The sequence below is a fragment of the Helicoverpa zea genome, chromosome 26 (genome assembly GCF_022581195.2).
Source record: "Helicoverpa zea isolate HzStark_Cry1AcR chromosome 26, ilHelZeax1.1, whole genome shotgun sequence".
NCBI lineage: Eukaryota > Metazoa > Arthropoda > Insecta > Lepidoptera > Noctuidae > Helicoverpa > Helicoverpa zea.
The window spans coordinates 2,901,445-2,917,971 of record NC_061477.1 but is presented as its reverse complement, the minus strand read 5'-3'; the positions used below and the strand labels follow the sequence as shown (position 1 = coordinate 2,917,971).

The following is a 16,527-nucleotide window of genomic DNA, read 5'->3' as shown; positions in this document are numbered from 1 at the left end:
TCATTAGATTCACGCAAACAAAGCCGGCCATACCACCACAAACAAATGACGATTCGACGTACATACGACTTATATCAAGCTTTAAAAGTTATCCTGTCGTAGTATTCTTACCGCTGTTTTCAATATTATATCTATCGGTTGATTTGGTTATATTAGAGATGGAATAAAGACATTAGTACCAAACAAGTAATGCCGAATTACTTACCTATGTTTAAGAAGTTAACTTAAAGATCCGTGTTCATCATTCCAAACATTCGAATTACGAACCTACCTCGTTTTTAGATACTCGGTTAAAAAACAGGGAAATTCATGACTGCAAAAGCAAAAAACCCCAATTACCCCACTAGCTACCCCTGAACATCATCACGACTCTCACAAAAGGAGTGTATCTCCATTAAGGGCAAGGCTACGCTGCTCATTAGATTCACGCAAACAAAGCCGGCCATACCACCACAAACAAATGACGATTCGTCGCACATACGAATAGCTTTTGTATTAGGATATATCAAGCTTTAAAAGCATGTTGTATTGAGTGTTTGGGTTCAATTCCTTGATTGCAAAGTGTAGGTACTTTTTGTTTGTGATCTAAGTTTTTTATTGCTAAATCTAATAGTACTTATTTTATAAAGAAGGAAAAAGTTTTGTTTGGTAATAAATTCTGAACTAATTTGACACCTTTTTTACTGTTGGGAAGCTAGGGGAAAGTGCCGGGAAGACTAAATTTTATACGGGTACGAGAAGACATACATGAATAGTCTTCATCTCAAAGTATTAAGGTCTATTTTCGAGAGGTTTACACGACTTGTTTACCTATTGTTTAGAAGAGCCGATCATGTCGTGTCCTCAACAATGAGATGCTATTGATGTGTCGATGGCACCGTGTTCTTAAACTAAGATTGAAGATGCTATTTGCCATTGCCATGGCTTTACATGCTATAGATACATTTTCCAAAATCTTTCTCTATTTTTGTGAAAATAAAGTGCAGTCATGTCAAGGATCTTCATGCGAGTTTCACTAACTAAAGAAAAACTAAGTTTTTATTATATTCTCAGATCATTGATCTGAGATTATATTACGAACATTTACATAAGTAGAGAGAAGGAACAATTCCTAGAGTGCATTTTGATTTTATTTCTTGCAAAACGATAAAATAAAAATAGCTTTTAAATATGTAGTGATAAAGAAGGCTCTCTATAGAGCATCTAGCAAGTTGATCAACAGTTAAACACCAATCAGTTACCGACGGTGTAATCACACCTCATTAAGCTCTGGGACATCAAATGAAAGGTTGTCACTTAAATCAAATGATCCCCATCATACTATACCGACCAATATAACTTGACTCTCAGTTACGAAACACAACTCAAGAGTTACAGGTCAGATGCACGATAAACTCATTAAATATATCGATACTTGGTCATTGAATTTTTCAATGTTAGAGAAGAAAGACCTTCGAGATAAAATCAAGTTAGTGTGACGAAATTATCTGGTTTAAAAATGGTTGTTGGATCTTCTTTTGTTTAGTAGGGAATGGTACAGCTTAATATCAATATACCTACAAGTATTTATTTTATTTGGGCATAAATTCATAAGTCTACCGACTGCTCATTTTGATGGACACTGGCCCATTTAGGGACTTGTTAAGGTTCGTAGTCCGTACCTTACTTATTCTGACTGAAATAAAAAGAATATGTCTACTATCACACTAGCATAGGCACATATTAAAAAAAACACTTTGCAGAGCCTTTTACCAACTATGTATGTTGGCTTCCAGTCTAACTGGATGCAGCTGAGTATTAATTTGCCACATGAAGCGACTACAATATTCTTAATGAATAGCTACTCTTATTATACAAGGCAGGAGTCACTTTAAATAATATGAGCTACACAGCTCTTCAATTTCATTTATTTACAAAAATGTACAGTTAGATCCTTTGCATTCATATCGCTTCCCCAGTCTCCTTATCATAGACTTTCAAAGATCCTTCAACATGAAATCCAAAGCGAATAGTCTCAATAGTAATTATTTCATTATTGATCCCTCCAGTTCTCATCACATCTTGAATCGTGGGTCCCCAGAAATGATGACCAGCATGCTTCCTTCTAAAATTCACGGCTACATTACCCCTTAAAGAAGCTTTATGCACTACTTCTAGTTCCAAAAAACCGGCTTTTGCCGACAAAACTGCAGTCACAGCTTGTCCCGGCTTCAATTCTGTCTCCATACCACTAGTAGTGCCTATAGTATCGGTTTTTGTGATCTCTTCACTAACACCCCAGTTTGTAGTAAAAGAAAACCCGGTGGTACCCGCAGCTTTAGCAAAACCGACATTGAATTCATATTCGATTTCTTGCGAGACGGTGAATTCTTTCGATTTTGTCCAACTTGTCGTTATTGTATTTTCTATAGTGTGAGATATACCTGTGTTCACTTTTATTGTTTTATTACTCGATATGTTCTCGAAGTCTTGTGATAACACTACGACTGGGTCTTTACTGATGCCAGTAACTCTTACTGATTTTATAGACATCTCTCTCTTCACTGTCTCCCATCTATAAGTCTTGTATAAGTCGCCCCATGGTGTAGGACTTTTCAAATAAATGTCTTTGGGCCGTTGTCCTAAATGCTTGGTAACTGCTTCTACTAAGTTTTCGTCTTCAAGATGAAATGATCTGATGTCTTCATCGGAGATTAAGTGCAGTTCAATTCCGTTGTACGTAACATGCACTTGCTTATGTTCGTCTACTATTGCGTTTATTTGTATCCTCGCTATCACTTGTTTTATTATAAGCACGAACACTAGTAGTTTTAGGCCCATCTTTTGAATTATATAACGATGTAACAGGCTCAATTTTTAATGTAACACTAACTGATAATTCTTTAAAAGATGCGGACAAACACACGACTTTTTGACCTTACATTTTCTGATTCCGGGAAACGCAAATTCATTAAGATAAACAGATATTCTTCTAACTATACAATTGATTGACGATATGTAAGAGGAATACTGTAATAAATATTATGTTTAATAGTTTGTATTCGTCATAATAAAACATTAGTGATAATAAGGTCAAGAGCAAGTTAGTATATATCACATATTAATTCATTACAAAACAGTTAATCCAACGCTCTTATTAATACGCCTATAGAGTTCTGCATATAATATCAATACAATCATAAAAGTAATTAAAAACGAAATGCAAAGAGACATTTATTAGATAACTATGATAGTGAAGAAAAGAGAAAATCATTAGGAGAAGATAATTGTGTTGTTTGTGATAAAACTGTGTTTAAAGAACTTAATCAACCAAAAGACTGAATAAAAACACGAAACGTGGGACCAAAAGTGCAAGCCTCAAAATACCAGTGATACAAGTGAAATAACTAATAACAACTGAAGATCAAAATGATAGTGGTGATGTTATTTTTACTTCCACTACTAGTGGACGCAAGAATAACTATTAATGTAACAATAAGTTCGGACGAAACAGATATGAAAGTTAACATCAGTTACAAAGGAAATCATGATAAAGTAGTGACGGATGAAGAACTGAAACTATTCAACATAACTTATCCAAGACTTAACAAAGGCCTGAGAGTAGAACTTGGCAAAGTACCGAATGACGTATTCCTTAAAAACCCAACACCATACGGTGATTTGTTTGAGAAGTTCCATTGGGAACCAATGAAAAGAAGACTAACAGTTAAAAAGACTAAAATATTAGACATTATTACTGAAGACGTAGTTCTAGGTAGTCACGAATACATTAACAAAGCTACAACCAGTATAAAGTCTAAGAGAACAATGAATACTACTGTTGTAAACCAATTTAGTTCTACATGGTCAAAAACTGGTCTTCCAGACAGCGAAATATTGACCAACTATACCATGATATTTGATTATGGAAACCACACATATGTTAACAAATGGAGAAACGAAAGTACTAAAGCTGTTAAAATGACAATAGGTGTGACTAAAGATGGACTTATCACAATAAAGCCTAAAAGAACTGTAGTGACGAAATTAATTGCTTCAAAAACGATTGTGCTGGTAGAACTTTTGTATGAAGCAAAACTCGTCGGTAGTATAATAGCCAATTATGCTGAAGTTTATGGCAAATACCATTTCTGGGCGCCGTCAGTGAAAAGCATAATGAAAGCAGGCAACATGACCAACGAGGTTTTAACTACGGAAATATTAGAAATCAGATGTTTCACTAATCCTAGATTACAAGTCTATGACAAGTTAACTGGTGAAGTTGTGGAACCGCCCAAAGTAAAGCGGCCGTTAATGAAAATACTGAAAAACAAGAATACAACGCGTGTTATTTATATTACAACAGAAAAACCTAAACCCAGGAATTTTCTTTGGTTTAGGGATTTTTAAAAAAATATTTAAAGCTGTTTTTATTTCAATCGCCAGCATCCTAGCCTAATCAAGCAGCCCAGACTTAGTAAAGATCTTGAGGTCGGCTATCAGTCTTATTGTTTGTTTAATTTTGTTTAGTCTAATTTCGACATTCTAGAATCTAAGTTAGTTATTTAGTGCCTACCAAGTTCTTACAACGGTCATTTTTGGAATGTTTTAGCTGCATTTACAATACTTCAAAACTATCTTCCACAAGACGCAAGCAGTGCGATTACAACTATATTAAAGTCTTAGTAGATACAGCCAATATAGGTTTCAAATGCTAGTTGAGAGTAATAGAAGTATAATAACGATTGTTTTAAATAAGCTTGATCCTCCAGCATCTTTTATCTACATTTCCGAACGACACTGACAACGTCAAACAAAATATGACGAATAGGAAAATCACTTGTCAAAATCAAATGTCGTCAAAAGTTCGAAGGTTCGATTCATGAATTGCATTTATTAATTTGTAATTATTGGTCGTTTACTAACAATTTAAATATAAAACGAACAATAATTTTGTTAAAAAAACATTCTAGCTCAGTTCCAATATTGTTTGTTCATATTGTTTATTTCATTATTTCACGAAACCTTACGTAGACATACGCACGTATTTAAAGTTGTGTATTTTATATATTGTTTTATTAATAATTTTTGTAACAAGTTTTGTGTGGTATAGTTTTTGTTGTGATAATACCTTTGTTTGTTGTTTTTATATTTTTTTAACATTAACCATGGTAGAATTCGGAGGACTGATAATTTGTATACCTCTTTACGCCGCTGGGTAAGTAATTTTAAATTTATATTTTTATTATAGATTAAAGAGGCGCAGGCCAGGTAATTTAAATTGTGGCGCAAAGACTATTTTTAAATGTTTAAGAGAGAACTTAGTTTTTTTTCACAAAGTGAAAGGTGAAAGCTTCAATGTACTGAAAAAATTAACTATTGCATTCAACAGTAAGTTTACAGTTATGTAGGTATTGACAACTTGAAATTAATATCTAGATTCTGTATGTAAGTCATGCAAAAATTTCTTTATGTATGAATAATATTTTCTACGCATTAATGTGTGAATTCTGTCCAATGAGGAATAGACCTACTGTAAAACATGGCAATATTAAACTACTTCATCTTATTTTATGAATTTAACTTCTGATAAAAATATTCCTCAACCAATAAAGTCTATGGCAAAGGCAAACTACAAAATCCAGTTTTGAAGGTAAAAAAAATAGTCTATCCAAAATTATGTGCATGTGTTGCTCTTAATATGACATGCAAAGTTATTTGAAAACAAAGCCATTTGGTTAATAATAATCTATCCTACAATGTAAAGAATAAAGTGTGTGTAACTAACAATGAACATATTATAGGTATTTACTTCTATACCATACTAATATTATGAACCTGAAGAGTTTTATTGTATACTAGCTTCTGCCAGCGGTTTCACCCGCATCCCGTGGGAACTACTTCCCGTACCGGGATAAAAAGTAGCCTATAGCCTTCCTCGATAAATGGGCTATCTAACACTGAAAGAAATTTTCAAATCGGACCAGTAGTTCCTGAGATTAGCGCGTTCAAACAAATAAACAAACTCTTCAGCTTTATAATATTAGTATAGATTGAATTGTTTTAATGCAAATTGAAAAATCATATTAATGTTTGATACCCCATTTATTCATACACAGTACATAGTTCTGAAATGATTGTATTGTAATTACAAGGCCATGAACCACAATTATAATGCTCTTGAAATCACACTTTTTAGGCTGTGTTCAAACCAAACCGAATGTGAGCGAACATTATTGTTTATTGTTTTTCCATACATATTCACTTTTTTATTTACATTAAACAGACAATACATTATGCGTAATATGCATAAATGCTGACATTTGGTGGTTTACGGTGAATTTGGTAGAATTTAGACTAAAAACTGCATCATGCAATAGAAATTCTTCAAAATGCTCAAAAACAATTTAGCTTGTCTATTAGAACTTCAAAGAAACTAAAAAGAAGATCAATGATTGACCCTTCCTACTATGTACTTTGATCCATCCGCTTTCAGGTCATTGTCTGCAAAAGTATCTTGACCTGAAAGATAAATAAACAAAAGAATATTCCAATACACTTTGTATTGTACGACACATGAGCTACGGCCATTCCAAAATTCAAACTATCTGTGGTTTTATAACTAGAGATAGAATTTCGACATCAGCCCAATAGGTACAAGTTCTGTCAGATAGGGCAGTCGCTCCTTGTAAAGCACTGGTACTCAGTTACATCCGGTTTGACTGGAAACCGACTCTAACATAGTTGGGAAAAAGGCTCAGCGTCTACGGTCAAATTCCTATCTCTGATAAGCGGCAGATTGAATATTGGGAACGGCCGTTAATCACTAATTATCCTTATCTTAATTCACGTGTTTCTGCACCTAATTTCTTTATTTTGTCTTATCTGTATTTAAGCCTGTAAGTACCTACTGTACTGATTGTTAGGATAGACTATAATGAGTACAAATTGTTACTAAGGTGATATAAAAATTATTTATTGTTACTATCAATCTGAAACTGACTGTTTTTTCTGGTGCGGGAAGAAGTTCCACAGGGACATATATTGGTAAAACCTAGTTGGTACACCTAGTTCCCTAGGATTTTAATAAGGGCAGCAGAAATGGAACATAATTGAAAATTCCTATTAACAAAATGTTCGTTTTTCTAACAGTTTACCGGCATTTAGAATTTGAATTTTATTTATCACTTGGTCTTATTTTGTTATGGTAGCATGCTCCATGAAATAATTTAGATAATCTTATTGCTGTGTGGATTTTTCTGTTTTCTTTTTTTAATGTTTGGTATTACAGTTTGTGCTGCATTAAAGCTTATTATTGTAACCTTTTTACTATAACATTTCAGGATACTACTCCTAGGTGCATCTCTGTCGGCTGGCGTGTTTATATTCCACATAGCTGTCGTGCCTTTAATCTTCAAATACTGCAAGGCCTTTAGAAGAAATCTAGTCTTCGCTAATTTTGGTAAGAAATTAATCCCTACTAATATTATAAAACTGAAGAATTTGTTTGTTTGTTTACTTGAAGGTGCTAATCCCAAGAACTACTGTTAGGATTAGAAAAATAATCTTTGCGACCTACATTATTCTTGGGTACCACAGGCTATATTATATCCTAGGTACCTACAGCAAGAAGGTCACAGCGACGCAGGTGAAAACGGCTTTTATTAATATTATACTAAAAGTTGAAGAGCTTGTTTTTTTGAACTCGCTAATTCCATGAACTACTGAAACGATTTGAAAAATGCTTTCACTTTTGGGAAGCTACATTATCCCCGGGTGACATCTTATATTTCATCCGGTTACGGGAACAAGTTCCTCTGGGACGCGAGTGAAACCGCGAAAAACAGTTAATATATTGATAAAGAGGGTAAAGTCTAAAATCTCTCAATCATCTGGGAGAGTAACTCTTTAGAATTTAAATTAATTGACTTGATAATTTACGTCATAGGCCAAATTAAGATTAACAGTGAGGTATGAGTGACAAACAGTTATGATCTACCAAATTAAGTATGTAGGTATGTCCGGACATTGTGTCCTTATAAATGTGTCGTTTGCATTACTATGTAAATAATAATTAGGTATATTTAAACTCATCACACCATTTCAATGGTAGAAAGGCGAAAGTTTGTGAGTCTGTTACTTCTTCACCCGCAAACGGCTAAACGGATTTTGATGAAACTTGTCAATAGTATAGCTTGCCTACGCATCAGAAAAAAACATACTTATATCGACTCCTTAGACTGAAAACCTCATAGACTTTATCCGGGCTCGGGACGGACGTAGTTACCTCAGGAAGCGGGTGAAGCCGCTCGCAGAAGCTTGTCTTATCTAAACTAATATCATCAATAGTATTTTTTCGTTTCTTTTTATGTCTCCGCCAAAATGACTCTCCGACAAATATCTTCAGAAATAAGCATTACCTTTGTTAATTATTTCCTTTCTTAATTACGTGTGTACAAAAATTTAAAATAAATAAATAAATGACTGAACCATAAGTTCACTGTTGGGAATCTACACTACCCCCGGGTGACGTAGGCTGTATTTTATCTTGGTACGGGAATAAGTTCCCCTTTGACACGGCTGAAACCGCGCTCCACAACTAGTAACTAAATAATTCATCATTATTACATGATTTGTAAAGACTGATTTACATACAAATGAAATTATCATGATCAAGGCTAATTATCGATTTTGCACGACAAGTTGGTAGGTACATTTATTTCCTTACAATTGTTTAAGTCAATATAGTTTTTTAGTTTGTACAAAGTATATAAAATGCCCTTGAAGAACTCACGCAGGTAAAATGGTTGTGAACTTGTATGTGTATATGTATTTACTTATTGATGATTTTAAAATAATAATGTGTTTTTGTCTCAGCCTCTGTGAACGTGTTTAATTTGTGTAAAGTCTAATTTAAATTGTATATTTACCTTTTGTTGTGTTTTTGATATTTTATTCTGTAATATTATTAAGTTTTATTTGTATTATTTTATAACAATATGTTCTTTTTTTTTCTTTCTCTTTTTTTTCTGTATGTTAATGTAATTGGTGTGTAAACCGTTTTAACATAATAATAAATAAATAATAAATAAATAAATGTATGTAATTGAGATGTCCTTACGATCGATATTTTTAGTTAGCCGAGGTTTTAGATAACGTTATAGGTTTTTTGTTTACCTTGTTTGTTTACATTATACAAGCTGTTGATTTGTATCCGTGCCATATTCAAGGAGGTAATTATGCTAATGATTCTCGACCCAAATCAATAAAAAAATTGGTACGTAATTTTTTTTCTTTAATTTTTTTTCGGAATTCCGTAGATGTCATCTAGCCTTATTTAAACTTGGCGCGTATGTTACTGGCCTTAAAACCGTGCTGCACGCTCACACAAGCGCAAACACAAAGCATACGCAACGATCACTCATAAATTTCATTCATAAAATTGGATTACTTCGGAAATACCACAACATTACAATGACAAAAAAAAACAGTGCATATTAGTTATTTCCCATCTACTGTAATTCCAATCGATTATTTACGTATTGTACGTCCTCCTCCTGAACTATGGCACAAATGCAAATCAACACCTTGTATTTATTTACTACGTAGGTATTATTATTTTTAAAAAACTCACCACGCCTGTCTGTCTGTTCGCTATAAACTCGATAATATCGACTGTCCACTTTGAAGCGGTTTTCAGTATCAGAAGAGGCAGTTTTATACTCATTGCATGCAAGCTGATTATTAGGCCTACAATCAAACAGCTAGCTCAATTGAACGATAAATAGCGAGTCTACAGAAGGTACTTACATAAACTGCAAATTTCTATAGCCTAACTATTCAACGTTTTGCGATTAGACATCGATATCTGACATAAATAATAAGGAGCCTATGTCAGAATTCAGAATTCAATCTCTAGTCAAAAGATAGATACCGAACCAGTTTCTTAGTACCAGTCATAGTTTGATTGAAGGGCTGTTAGCCAGTTGGACGACGTCATGCTACATTAAACTTACTTTTCACCATATATGAAGTAATTATTATTTATTTTGAATTTTCAGTACAATGGCCACTCCACATGAACTACGAGGAGCCGTCGGCGTCCGGCATCGAGGGCGCCAGAAACCTCAGCATAGAGTACCAGTCTAAGGTCAACAAATGCAAGATTAGGATCGGTAAGATATCTTACTATTATCGTAAACCTATTTATAAAATGTTCAATGTTCGGTAAGATATCCATACAAAAATAATCTTAGGTCCTTTTTATCGTCCCACTGCTGGGCTGCGGCCTCCTCTCACACAGAGAAGGATTGAGCGTTAATCACCACACATGCTTAATCTGTTATTCCTACTCCAAAATTTCCCTTCACTGATGGGTTTGAATGGATTTAAAACGGGAAGAGTTGTAGTACTACATAATGTTTTATTTAGAAATCACCAGAACATTATGATCTCCTTTAAAAAAATCCTTTATAACACGTCAAATATCGTTAAAGGTCGCGTTTTCACGACGTACGACGTGCGTGACGTAGGAATCAGTTAAAAAGAAATTATATATTTCACCTTGGGGACAAAAATCTGTTATCTTCCATTCAGGCCTCGTAGTCTTATTTCCTAATACGCCCTCCAATTTTGAACCGTTAAAATATAGGCTTTCCTTTCTTATTCCTGGTGTAACTCTAATACTTGAATATAAATAGTCTCCTAAAATTCCAGGAATATGGCACATCCTGCCGCGGTCGTCGTACGAGCGACTGAAGCACTCGTACGACAAATACGACAAGGACGCCATGGACAGAGTGCTGGGGGACGAACTGGCCAGCTCTAAGACTCCTGTTATATTGTACTGTCATGGTAAGACCTTACGTTAGTAGGTTTTTAAGAAAATATTCTATTTACTGACTGCGAATTACAATTACCGATCTATTCGTTATTTTCGGATAAGAAATGGGAGGTAATTTATTTGGAGCTACTGCCAAAATTAACGGATCGATCGGTTATAGAAATCCACTGTGAGTTATTAATTTCCAAAAGATTGAGAAAATAATATTTTAATGATACTTGATAGAGCAGCACATCAAGTTACTCCAATCTGTACATTTTTCTCAATCAATTCTGAACCTTGTGCTTTAGAGAGAAAGACTGCCAAAGAGATATGGGGCTGCCTGGGTAACTGGATTGAGGAGGGCAGACACTTTTGCAAAAACTATACTTTTATCTTTCTGCTTTCAGACAAAAGTAATATTAAAAACTGTGTGTGTCATTTATTTGTAACTTTATTTTTTATGATTTCAGGTAACTCGAACTCTCGCGCGGCGGTGCACAGAATAATGTTGTACAAGTTTTTCCAGAAGATGGACTTTCATACTATCACATTTGATTACAGAGGTAAAATATGAGTTTATTTTTATTGCTTTTAAGGAGACTTTTTAAATATGTGTTTAAATTTTTCTTTAAAACCCTAAAAAATATTGTAAAACAGTGCAGTATTTACACCTATCTATGGCACCTTAGTGTTCATTCGAGGTTCATTAATATTACTATTCGGACCAGTATTCCCTAAAATTTGTATAGATTTTATATCTTTCACAATGATTGTAAACGCCCATAAGAATACATGCTGCTTTGTATGTATTGTAAATAATGCCTAGACCATTCCTTTAATACTTTTTTAAACATATAAACGAATGTGTATATCTATGGTGTTTATGTGCCTAATTCAATAAAATAAATTCATATATTTCTCGTGTAGGTTACGGCGACTCGACAAACATCCAGCCATCGGAGGCGGGCGTGGTGGAAGATGCACTGGTGGTGTACGACTGGCTTCACTCCACTCTTACACATAATAAAAATGTCTTTGTCTGGGGACACTCTTTAGGTCAGTCGGATTTATAAACTACTTGTTACGTCGTCTCGAGGGCCATATTTCCCGCTTAAGGAATACCTACTGATGTCCTTTTTCTGCTCCAGACTTATTTGCTTATCTACATCATGTTAGACTGGAAGTCCACCCCATGGAAAGCAAAATGACGAGCGAAGGTGTTGTAATGGGAAACCTCCTAAGAAAGTAGCGTGTTCGGGGAACGAGGAACTTTACTGTCTCCACCCTCATACGTCTTCTTTGGGACCCGCCCATTTTTTGTTATACCAAAAATCTTTGAAGGATGTGTCAAATAACCCGATAGCCTCGTTAATTTAGTCCTAACTTATCATTTTGTGACTGACCAGGGCCGCGATTCTCCTAATTTTACTTAAGCGTCATACGATTCACGTTCGACTCGATTCGACTGAGATCCGATCCCGACTCGATTACGATTGAAGGGTATGTGGCATTCCGCTATTTTTTTTTTTTGAAATAAACGTTTTTATCCTTTTCTGTCATTCAATAATGAATCATTTTGTCTGCAAATGATTTACGATTGCAAAATGATTGTACAGCAAACTGCCGTATGGACCAAAATCACCAAAATAGCAGACCAATCGCACACCAATCAAATGTCAATCGAATACGATTGGTCTTTTATTAGTAGCAGAATGCCCGATATGGTTAAAACTGCTATTGCGATTCGATTTCTACTCGATTTTGACATTATTAACTTAGGAGAATCGGGCCCCTGCCTTACCGCTCATCTTTTATTCCTCCGTGACCGACCCGACTGATATTCGAATTGAGAACCTCCTTTTTAGAGAGTTAAAAAAATCAAGTGTCCGTGTTATGTAATGTACTATAATCTATATTTTATTTTTTTAATTAATTTCCAGGCACAGCAATCTCATCTCACCTAGTAGGCAACTTACAGGAGTTGTCAGTCAGACTACTAGACCGACCCACTCCGTTACCCATGCCCAAAGGACTGATACTCGAAGCGCCTTTCAATAACTTGGCTGATGAAGTGGCGAAACATCCACTGTCTAAGGTAAAACTTGTTCTTATAATATCATCTTCTGCCGAGTCTTTTCCCAACTATGTTGGGGTCGGCTTCCAGTCTAACCGGATGTAGCTGAGTGCCAGTGTTTTACAAGGAACGACTACCTATCTGAACTCCTCAACCTAGTTACCCGAGCAACCCAATACCCCTTGGTAAGCCTGGTTGTCAAATCTGGCTCTTGACTAAGCGTAACGATTGCTAAGGGTGTTCAAATGACAGCCGGGACCCATCAGTTTATCGTACATTCCGAAACACGGAAGAACTCGTCATGACAAGGTCATCCATCCACCGACTGACCGCTTCAAGCGTTGCTCAACTTTATTTATGATAAAAACACAATTGGCGGTTTCCTGGAAGATATTTTCCTTACCTTTTTACCATTTTTAAAACAACGTAGATACCTCAAATTAGAGAGTAATCGAGTTTTGATTTTACCTCGAGCTCAATCTCATTCCCAGAGAACTAATATCCAAACCGTTTTTTAATAATATACCATTCTACCGTAGTTTTATAAAAATAATAATATTTGTTTCAGCTAGTAACATGGCTTCCCTACTACGAAGCGACGTTCGTGGCGCCATTCCGTGCTAACGACGAGCAGACCTTCAAGTCTGACGAACATTTGTCCAAGGTCAAATCTCTGCCGGTGCTCATTCTGCACGCCAAGGACGATATTGTTGTGCCTTTCATTGTGGGCGTTAGGGTGAGTTGGCTTTTAAGTATTTACTTTGTGTCTGAGGTTCAAGGTCAAGGTCAAATCTTGGCCTGTGTTTATACTGAAAGATCAAGGTCAAATTTACTTGTATTTAATAGGCATTACGATGGGTTGTAGTAATTATAGTGTAAGTAATTGTAAGTTCAAGGTCAAATGATAGCCAGGACCACCAATTTAATGTGCCCTGTTGGGGCATAGCAATGGAATAATATATATCTGCTAATTATTATTCCGGTACTCGAAGCAGGTCTTTAAAAAAAAGCGGGTAAAACCGTTGGCAGAAGCTAAGTAATACTTTAACTCAATTTTTAATCTTATTCCACAGTTATACCGCTCCATACAGCAGTCCCGTAGTTCAAAAGACGCGAGCATCACTCTACACGCGTACGACAAGAGTCAGAACTTGGGACACAAGTGGATATGCAGGGCGTCTGACCTGCCGCAAGTTGTTGGGTAAGTTCTGACAATGTTCTAACTGCAATAATGGTCGAGATTATTTCAATATTTGTCGATTTATTGGCCCTAAAAGAAATCTTGTAATGTATTTAATAAAGTCGGCCACGGCAGTTGTTCTCATATAAGGAGATCAGCCAGCTGCGTAGGACATATTATAGTGCACAAGCATTTGCTTGGACTGCGGTGCACTCACTATTCCTTCACTCTCATAGCCCGCTGGGACGGCAAGCCGACACCACCGGAGAGAGATCTTGTTGTAGCTACTGAACTTTGAAGATGACGTGAAAATGTGTCAAAATCAAGGAGGTCATGGAATACGAGCATTATGTACCGTTCTTTAGATAATACATATAAATTGGCAAACATGACAGTCTGTCATTGTCAGCTGTTAGAGTAAATTATATCTAAAGTGCAATACTTACAGCCAGTTTCTTCATCAAAGGTTAAAGCCAAAGTAAAAGTCAAAGTAATGTCTATAGTAAAAGTAACGATCAAATTCAATTTTTCTATTAGTTTTGCTGTCACTTTAGCCTTGAAAAAACGTATTTGACCGTTACTTTTAGTTTAGACATTACTTTAACTTTAACTTTTGATGAAGAAACTGGCCGTTAAAGATCATATTTGATACATTTTCTTGTATTGTAAAAAAAATACAAAATAAAATTTTAAGTTGTGTTGTTAAAATAGGTAGTAGGTCATTCTTCTAATCCAAACTATATTTCCATGAATTTTTGCTACTCTAAACATATTTTTTGTTACAGGGACTTCGTGAATAATCTGTCAGAAAAATAAAAACTATCAACGATCGTAATAATTGTTGTCTATTGCCTTACAATAATATAATGACACTCGATTTCAATTATTATTGCCTTATATTAAAATACAATAAGTTCCTTCGAAGACTATTTTGTACGCAATTTTACCTCTTTTTGCAAGACTTACGGCCAGTTTCTTCATCAAAAGTAAAAGTCAAAGTAATGTCAAAAGTAAAAGTAACGGTCAAATTCGTTTTTTCTATTAGTTTTGCTGTTACTTTGGCCTTGAAAAAACGAATTTGACCGTTACTTTTACTTTAGACATTACTTTGACTTTTACTTTTGATGAAGAAACTGGCTGTTAAAGATGTAGGTAAGATTTAGAAATCGGGTAAAATCGAGAGAGAAGAGTCGATATTACTCACGGAGAACAAAACGACTATCGGAGATGTCATAACGCAAAATCACCTAAGAAAGTAGCGCGACAACATGCGGGTGTTCGGGGGACGAGGAACGTTACTAGCTCCGAACTTTTTAAAATTAAATCACCAATTAATCAAGACCATTCTTTGACAGATTGGTTTTGTTTTAACAAGGAACCCAAACGTCTCGATAGTTCTAGTAACTGATTACGCCTGCCTTGCTTGACCTACAAGAAGGCGCCTGACCTGCCTTCCTTATGGGATCTCCGCTATCTTTCCTTCCTCCGTGATATTACTTAATTAGTTAGGGCAAGTAATTAATATCTACGTGTCCTATTAGATAGCTAAATATACAATTAAAATGGCTGAAATTATATATGGGAGCTTTATTATTATTTATTAAAATGTCATGTTTTTGCAAGTTAGTGCTGGTAATGTAAAAAAATATTTGAATCGCTACAAAAATAATGTTATTCACAACTAAATAACATATGAAAACCCCCCAAAAATGGTTTACCACTTTCTAGTGTTGACATAAATAAGTTTTTTTTACAAAGAATTATCGGCCTTAAAACATACTCATAAGGTTTAGAATCGCTTAGCAACGATAAAACTGGCCTAAAGTTAATAGTACTTAGAAATAAAATTCATGACAATATAGGATTAAATAGTGCATAATAATATTTTCCTATTGTATGTGACCAAAGTAATGTATTAAATAAAAGTAAAGAGTTTTTTTTCGTTTTTAACATATGAAACGGCTGGACCGATTTGGAAAACTTTTCTAATTTTCATCCAAATTGAGAACCTCTTTTTTGCAAAGTCGGTTAAAATTGATTAGTGAGATTTTTTTTCAATAATAATTTTGTCACAAAGGTAATGTGGTAGTCATCATGTAATGATGAATATAAAATATTGATTTTGTATTGAAGTCAAAATGGTTGTTTTATTGTATTACTGAATTTGTCAGCGTTCTTTTGTAGGCAGTTTTAATTGTTTTGTAATTTATTTATTAAGTTAAAGTTCAATAAATGTTCTCATTTAAATAACTAGATAGTTTTATTTTAGGCCTTATATCAACTGATTGTAGTTACCGCGGCCCTGGTACATAATGGACTTAAGAAAGAACATGGTAGGTTTTAGTTAGTAAGAGTCTGACACTCCCTCAACTCCTCGCTGCTAACCCAAAGCGGGAGCGGTCATTATTCTATGTCCCAGGTTCGATTCCCGGGTCAGGCTTGTGTTAAAGTTCTCGTGAAATGAGAACA

General features: G+C 34.9%; 3 protein-coding genes across 3 annotated transcripts; 2 read left to right on the top strand and 1 right to left on the bottom strand.

The window, feature by feature from the left end:
* Positions 1–1,891: 1,891 nt before the first annotated feature.
* Positions 1,892–2,982, bottom strand: LOC124643018 (spherulin-2A-like). Its single transcript, XM_047181855.1, has one exon. It carries the CDS (start codon positions 2,818–2,820, stop codon positions 1,942–1,944), a length of 879 nt encoding a protein of 292 aa, XP_047037811.1. The 5' UTR covers positions 2,821–2,982; the 3' UTR covers positions 1,892–1,941.
* A 142-nt stretch (positions 2,983–3,124) lies between these two features.
* LOC124643037 lies at positions 3,125–4,396 on the top strand. Its single transcript, XM_047181873.1, has one exon. It carries the CDS (start codon positions 3,409–3,411, stop codon positions 4,387–4,389), a length of 981 nt encoding a protein of 326 aa, XP_047037829.1. The 5' UTR covers positions 3,125–3,408; the 3' UTR covers positions 4,390–4,396.
* Positions 4,397–4,446: 50 nt separating this feature from the next.
* On the top strand, positions 4,447–16,308 carry LOC124643036 (lysophosphatidylserine lipase ABHD12-like). Its single transcript, XM_047181872.1, has 10 exons — positions 4,447–5,197; positions 7,323–7,441; positions 10,041–10,154; positions 10,696–10,833; positions 11,275–11,367; positions 11,732–11,860; positions 12,745–12,899; positions 13,447–13,614; positions 13,952–14,079; positions 14,844–16,308. The coding sequence occupies exons 1-10, from the start codon at positions 5,148–5,150 to the stop codon at positions 14,872–14,874; spliced, it is 1,125 nt and encodes a 374-aa protein (XP_047037828.1). The 5' UTR covers positions 4,447–5,147; the 3' UTR covers positions 14,875–16,308.
* The last annotated feature ends 219 nt before the right edge of the window (positions 16,309–16,527 follow it).